The 7768-nt window shown below is 47.6% G+C and overlaps 1 protein-coding gene across 6 annotated transcripts in view; it reads left to right on the forward strand.

Annotated features, from left to right (window-relative positions):
• The window catches only part of Med13l (mediator complex subunit 13L), a 230795-nt gene extending 227643 nt beyond the window's left edge, over positions 1-3152 (forward strand). For 4 of the 6 annotated variants that reach the window (XM_076561227.1, XM_015997298.2, XM_076561225.1 and 1 more), the window contains one exon: positions 425-2112. In XM_076561227.1, coding sequence (XP_076417342.1) covers positions 425-557 — 133 coding nt within the window. In that variant the 3' untranslated portion in view covers positions 558-2112. Of the gene's footprint in view, positions 1-424 lie in introns of all 6 variants that reach the window. The other 2 variants (XM_006970801.3, XM_076561226.1) reach the window with 1 other exon arrangement.
• Positions 3153-7768: the final 4616 nt, after the last annotated feature.

Here is a 7768-nt window from a genome sequence, read left to right on the forward strand (position 1 = left end):
GGTAAGCCCTTGGTTCCCGGGCTCTCTGGCAGTGGGTGAAGTGTGTGCCGCATACCCAGGATCCCAGTGCTCCAGCAGCTAAGGCTGTGATCAGGAGTTTCAGGCGGGGTACCAAATATCTGAAACAGATAGCGAGACCCTGTACACCTTCATGTTCTTTCAAGGGACCACAACAGATTAACATGAGAAACTGGTATGGCCAAGTGTTGGTAGAATATTTGGTATATTCTTATTTTGGCATTTAGCCAATGTGAAACAGTCTCCATGCAGATTTGCCTCATCTTGGTGGTCAGTGGCCTCATGACGCCAGTGGCCCCCGTAGTTGGACAGTGCAGTGTGAAGGGGGGCAGGTGGGCTGCACTGGCCTCGAGGCGCACCCTGAGCCCTGGGGCCCAGAAGCTGACCTCTGTGTTCTCCCTGGCAGGTTTGTACTGGAGCAGTACAATGCCCTCTCGTGGCTCACGTGCAATCCGGCCACCCAGGACCGCACTTCCTGCCTTCCCGTCCACTTTGTGGTGCTCACGCAGTTGTACAATGCCGTCATGAACATGCTCTAACCGGGAAGCGCTTGTCCCTCCCTCTGCCTCAGCCGAGGAGGAGCGGGCTCCACTCTCCAAAGGCCGGCCTTTTTCAGAGCACTCCCTCAGCCCTGCACTGTGACGCCTTCTGAGCAGGCACATGCTCACTCTGCAGTGTTCATTGTCACAGGGACTCCTGGACGTGTCTCAGAGGACCCGGAAATCTCCTGAAGAAGTGACTTGAGCCAGTATGTGATGTGTGCAGCCTGCAGTCGCCAGGAAGTGGTGGCTGTCGGTGGCATAAAAGGGAAACAGAAGAGACACTGTCCTTTTGCACAAGAGTCTGCTCTCAGCCTCTGTTAGGATCAGGCTGGCCAGCCCTCTGGATGCAATCCTCTAGCCGATGGTGGATGCCTGTGGGTCACCTGGACTCCATAACCTGGGACGTGTCACAACTAAGAGCCAGCTCCATCCAGTACAGGATTTGGTACTGGGGTCTCCACCTCCCCAGCCTGTCAGGAGGGCTTTGCTTGGCCATACACCTTTGTAGACACAGGAGGTCGGGGGACAGCTGCATTTTGTTTATTTATTTTTAAGTTTGATGTAAGGTTTTTGCGACTTTGTTTTTTCTAATCTTGAGGACCAGGTAAGGTAGCTGAAACCCACTGAGACCCACCATAGGATTCTCTGACTACATACCTCTGTCCTAGAAGCCAGAAAGGAGTAAGAACAAACGGGGAGATCATGCCTGAACAGTGATGTAGTCATAACCACCCAGCAGTCGAGGAGTAAAAACCGCCAGGGTTCCGAGTGTCCTGCTGCGCTGTGTGGCCTGCATCCTGGGTGGATCACACTTGGGTATGATGTCAGTCAGGCTCAGCTCCAAGCTGGAGGCGGCGAGGACCTTAATCACTTCTCTATACAGTCACAGGAAATACCTTTTCTAGAGAATTCTTACAGAAAGCCAGGTCTCTCCTTTCATTAGATCAAAAGGGACTCATGTACATATCCAACCCAAAGTGTTTGCTCACAAAACCAGTTACAAACACGGTGAAATTTTTCTGGACCATAGGAATATTGTTTCAAAGAAATAGTACAACTCAACATTAAACCAGTACTTGAAGCTGAGCCTCTTTGTGGGACTTTAACAAAATGCCTTTTTAAGCATTAACAGCTGATTGAAGTATTTTTGACTCCCCCTCCCAGACCTTAGGGTTGATTTCGAAGCCCTGTTTCTAGCCCTTGTGTTATATCTGTCTCTGTCTGCGGGTGGTGGGTGTGGACCGGCTTCCCAGAGCCTCCTGACAGGCAGTGAGCCCGGCTTCCCTGGAGAATCATGCAACTAAGTTCTTCCAAGAGACTTTCTTGTCCTGGTTATTAACAAAGAAAGAAAGGAAAAAAATGTAATAATTGATATGATTTTGTAAAAGTATTTTTCTTGAGATAATCTAACGTTTAAAACATTATATTAATAACACATGGTGGGAATGTGAAAGCAGAGAAATAACTTGTAAATGGGTGATTGTTCTCTGTCCCACCAGCTGGGGGGGGGTTGACTTTCCAATGTATAGCTTAAAGAATCTGATATATCAAACCATTTGTATCTAACGTGTACAGTGTAAAATTGACTTAAATATCGCAGTGCTATTTTTTCTTATCAGAGAGGAAACCCTCAAGGCCTTTTGAGAACGTAAGACGGTGGGATGTAAACTTGTATAAAGCCACCCCGGGAGGACGGACTGTAAAGTAGATGTTTGTAATCTTTTACCACGGGATTACTTTTTCTCAGAATTCATCGGAACTTTGAATCTTTCTCTCTCTCTCTCTTTTTTTAAATGGGCTGTTTTTACTGCAGGGGCTTTTCTTCTCTAGAAACCCAACTCTACACAGAAAAAGAAAAAAGGAAAAAAAAAACACAAAAAACAGAAAAACACTATAAAAAGTTTTAAAAGAAGGCAGCAAAGGGTAGTTTTCATCTGGTGTCTTTTATTTAAGTTTTTTAAGTTAAGAAAAGCTGGTGACATATTTATACGTTTTTGTGCAAAAATAAATGAATGGCAATAGATTTAAAAAAATCTTATTATGTACTTCTGTGTGAAAAAGTCTGTATAATATTTCCCTTAAATATGCATTATTTTACTTGTGAGTTTTTTACAGAATTAATCTGAAATGTACAAGCCCTGGATTTGCTACAGAGTGAGAAGTTATTTTATTTTTTTTTTTATTTTTAATTTTGAAAATTCAGCCGAAATCAGAACTCCTACCATGGTTTGAAACGGGGAGGGGGGGGCAGGGAGGGCTTGTCCGGCATGCCTGTCTGTATATTTCAGAGCCTTTTTTAAGTGTCAAAGCTGTACATTTCTGGGAAGTTCTGATTTTTTTGTTTCCTTTTTCCTTCAAGCATTTTTGCAGTGAGCTTCTTTTCTATATAGCAGGCGATTGGGAAGAATACAGAAATATGTGACGTTCATTTAAGAACTGCAGCGCGGCGCTGCTTCAGTACACTAAAGACTTTGATAAAAAGAGACAATGCTAAAGGCCTCCATTTTAAATGTCATTCATATATACCTTGTGGATGAGAGCTATATACTTTTACACACTTTTTTAGAGGAATAAATTATTGAATTACTGAAACCTGGATGTCTGTCTTCCCTCCCACCCTGTCTCGGTACTGAGCTCACACTGCTGGAGTCCGTGTGGTGTCGGCCTCACAGACCCAACAGTGCTGGCCTGGGACGGGCGTGCGCTACCAGCGCTCTTCCCAAGCACTGCTGTGTCGTCATCCCCGGGTCAGGTTTCAGACGCTGCCACCACAGAGGCCAGCACGGGTGCCCTTTGAGGCCCTTGGCTGTCTTGAGCAGGTCAGGTCTGAGGGTCTTTTGTCCTGGGACAGTTGTGAGCAGCCCTGGGACAAGTTACAAGTCCGTTCACATTTCCCGTGCTCTCCTGACTCACAGGCAGATGACAACAGTTGGCTGTCGTGCCACATGCAAGCCAGTCCTGCTAAGCACACACCAGCCACTGTGAGTTTTTTTTCCCTCCAGCAGGAAAAGCCACTTACTCTAGAGGAGTCTTGAGGATTTATTCACTGTCCTGTCCCATTGGAAATCTTCCTCAAAATGGGTGAGCCCCAGGCCTTGGCAACAATTATGGTAAAAGTTAGAATAAATTTGTAGGAACTTGCTTTTCATTGTCCTCCATCAACTTCAAACTCTATCCTCAACGTAACCGTCTCTGAATTTAGATAGCAATTTGCTGGGATGCCTCCACAGACCCCCTCCCCCGTCCCTTCATTTGCAGTGGAGGATGAGGGGAGTCTCATGAGATGTGCCTTGCAAACCAGAAAGCTGGTTTGTGCTCCCTGGAGGGCCGAGGAAAGCAAGGCCAGAGTTTTGGTTAGAGCCGTGGCCACCATGGACATACATGGCGCACAGTTTGTGGTACTAGCCCACACACACACAATACGCTCCCCGGATCTCTCTAACCCAGGCTCACCACACTAATCAGAACTGGGTGGGTTGTGACAGGCATCCACGTGTGCCTTCCTCAGCTCTCACATCCAGTCATGAGTTAGCCTGATCTGATCATTGCTGACTATTCCTGTGGGAAGTGAGAGATCATTCAGCCTGTGGCTAAGTCCGAGGTGGCAGGAAGGTTTGTTGACTGCGTTGAGACATCTTGACGAGCAGCCATCTGTACTGCTCAGGTGAAGTCCCCCCCACCCCCACCCCTTCCACTTTACCTGCGTGGTGGCGTGACTTTATATTCCTGCCTTCGGGACGTCACGGGGCAAGGGATTTCTTACCAGCTGGAATCAAACAGGAAAACTCCCTTGGAAACTGCTCTTCATCAACAAAAGGATTCAAGAGCAGATGAACCGCAAGACCCGCTCCTGAAGCCAAAGCCACATACTGAGCTCAGCCTGCTGTGGCCATGACAGGTCCCTGTGAAAAGTAGTTTGACTCGGAGGCCTACCAAGGTGTCGTTTCTAATGTGTCCGACTCGGTGTTGCGGGAGTCTCGCGTTTACATCTCCTCCACAGAAAGTCACTCCGAGCTACTCTTTCATGTTACTAATGACAGGCACTAAAGGGAGCCCTGTGGTCCCAGGTAGTTACAAGAATGGGAACTGTGTCCTGGGCCTCCAGCTTTGCTTCCTAACCAGATTAACCAGATTAATCACTTCACTGTGCCTAAAAGTCTTGAGTTTTAAAACTTTTTTTTCCTTTGGACTCAGCTTCTGGCTACAGCTCTAACGAAGCCAGTCCGAAGCCGGTGAAGAACACTGTCTAGGCTCCAGGAGGCGGACTGAAGAGGGCTGTGTATGGGCTTTCTCTTTTAAATGAATCAGCCCGATGCGTTGCATCGGTACTCGGTGATCAGATTCCAGATGCAGACACCCGTGGTTACTAGGCGATGGGAATCCTGGATGCAGACACCAGCCCATGGTCTCACTTCATTTTTTTTTTTTTTTTTTTTTTTTTGAGACAGGGTTTCTCTGTGTAATGTTGGTGCCTGTCCTGGAACTCACTCTGTAGATCAGGCTGGCCTCGAACTTACAGAGATCTGCTTGCCTCTGCCTCCCGAGTGCTGGGATTAAAGATGTGCGCCACCACTGCCTGGCTCTCTCGTTATTCTTAAATAAAAGGAAGGAGCAGAGCACACTAGGCCTTCGTGGTTGGCTAACATTACCTGCTTTGGGCTGATACCAACATGGGCTCCTAAGTACCTAAAGTCACCAGGGACTTTCCGCTGATTGACCACCACCCTGCTTTTAAGCCCTCATGGCCCTGCCATTGATCAGGCTTATTCCCATGTCACTGCCCCAGGAAGGCGGATGACACTCAAGGACATTGGTCACCCCAGGTTAACACTAGAAGCTCTGAAGAGATCCATGCTGGAGGGCTTCTCTAGTCACCTAGGGAAAGCCGTGGTAAGCAATTTAACATGTAAAATATCAACCGCTGCCCCCTACCTATGAGGGCAGCTCTGACTTGGTTCACCCAGGGCTCCTGGTGTGTTCGTTTCCATGAATGTCCTGTCTGGCCCTCTCAAGTGCAAGACTTGACCGTGAAGACGGTGGTGGGTGTCTACATGGTTGAGAGACCTGCTGCCTCTGGCCTGACGGCTCACGGATCACTGCAAAGCTAAGAAAGTCCTGCAGCATCAACTTGTGACCACTGTCCTGGTCATTTATGACAGAGGAGAGAGTGTCCTTACCTTGGACCAAGACTACACACTGAACTGAGAATAGCCCTCACCCCAAATATCGGAACATTGGGAACATAGACCACCATGCACCTCAAAACTTAGCAGCAATTTACCAGACAACCCATCAGCCCCTGGCACTTCTGGAGGAGGAGGCTCGGGAAAGGAAATTCAAATGGTTTCTTCTTGTGTGTGTGTGTGTGTGTTTTAAATATATATACTTTACTTTTATTTTATGTGCATTGGAATTTTGTCTACATGTACAGACAGCTGTGGGAAGGCGTCAGAAGCCCTGGAACTGGACTTACAGACAGGTGTGAGCTGTCATGTGGGTGCCAGGAACTGAACCCAGGTTAAGAGCCAGGGCTCTTAACTGCTGAGTCATCTCTTCAGCCCCTCTGTTTATGTTTCCTATTTGATAATTTTGCTTGGAATTTAAGGGGGGGTGGGTTTGTCCAACGTTTTTCTCTGCACTTGTGTGGCACCTCAATGCTGAGCCTCTGCTTTGGGGTGGAGGGCACACTCATATGCACCTAATCTGATGTGTGCATTTTTCTCTCATCGATTTCTCTAGCCGGTCCCCGTTGTTTTAGCTTGGAGTTTTTCCACATAGCTACATCCTAAGACACGACTCTTCTGCATGGTCTCTTCTCATTTGCCCTGCTCTTCTCTCCAGTTTCATGCTTAAGAGTTTTGTCTCGCGTGTCTTGAATCTTAATTGCCTGCTCAATTAATTGTCACTTTCCATATACAGGCATTTGTAGCCTGAGGCTTGGGGGGGTGGGAGGGTGGGCGCCGTCTTCAGACTAAGTTCAGTATTCTTGAGTTCTTCAAGAGGCTTTCATGTCACCGTCTTGGTGCCGGATTCCCAGAGGTGTGGCAAGGGGGGAAATTAGACACGTGTTTAAATTGATTTTACCAGGTTACACTGAATTCTTTTGTATCCCTCGTTAAGGATAGTTGTCTTTGGGTTTAAAGTATAAAGCCTGTTGAACTAGAATAGCCTCTCACCACACTATAATCTGTCAATGATAGGTTTTTTACAGGCATCCCCTCTCAAAGGCCCCCTGTGTCCTAATTTGGGGACAGTTGTTTACAGTGAGTTTACAGTTTCTAGTGGCTACCTTTAAAAAGTAAAGAGAAATAAGTAAAATTTACTTAACAATGTATTTTATTTCACCCAGTGAAGCCAAACTCTGTTTCTACGTGACGTCTACGTAAAGCTCGGAAGCATCTAACATCCCTTCTTGCGCAGCAGGCCTTCAAAGGGCTCTGTCGTCACAGCGCTCTCAGGGTTGGTTGGTTACTGATTTGAGTTAGTCGGGGGACGCTATACTGCTTGTTTTTAATTTAAATTGTAAGCAAGTAATCCATGGTTGCATGCCCACTTCAAAAGGCTCGGTACCCACCCTGGGCCAATGGCCGCCTGTGGGGCGGTGTGGGCTGCTGTAGGGCCGCAGACCTCTAGCTCTGGGGTAGCTAGAGGACGGCATCTCCCACTGTGACTGCATCTGGGCCTTCTCCTCTCCACACTTGCTTATTGGTGCGTGCAGGTTTAATGATGTGTCCGTTACAACCACACAAGGGCCCTTTGTTCTGCAGACGCCTTGGTAGCTGTCAGCCCTCTCTGCCTTGACTTAGGGCCCTGTATTCTGCCGTGACCGCCTTGTGCGTCTGCCTCTGGCTTTTTTGTGTTGGGTGAGCTGCATCGTGCAGGTGGCTGAGTTTTATTTTTTAAGGTTTCTGTTGAACGGGATCATTTTGGCCATGTGCATTTAGTTCTGTCCAGAAGTGTCTATCACTAAGAGTGCCTACTGGCTTCCATGCCTGTGTGGACTCTGTAGACTCCGCCATTAACTCATCTTCTAGAACATTGTGGGAAGAAGTCTACTTTCTGCTGGTGTTGACCTGTAACCCATCCACAAACGCGACCTTGGGCTGTTTGCGGCCACTCTGATGAAAACACTACTGTTGCCCTGCCTGTCCCAGCTCTGTTCCCCGACCCTGGGATTTAATGGATGGGTGCTCAACTGCTGTGCCCAG

The sequence above is a fragment of the Peromyscus maniculatus genome, chromosome 23 (assembly GCF_049852395.1).
Source record: "Peromyscus maniculatus bairdii isolate BWxNUB_F1_BW_parent chromosome 23, HU_Pman_BW_mat_3.1, whole genome shotgun sequence".
Taxonomy (NCBI): domain Eukaryota; kingdom Metazoa; phylum Chordata; class Mammalia; order Rodentia; family Cricetidae; genus Peromyscus; species Peromyscus maniculatus.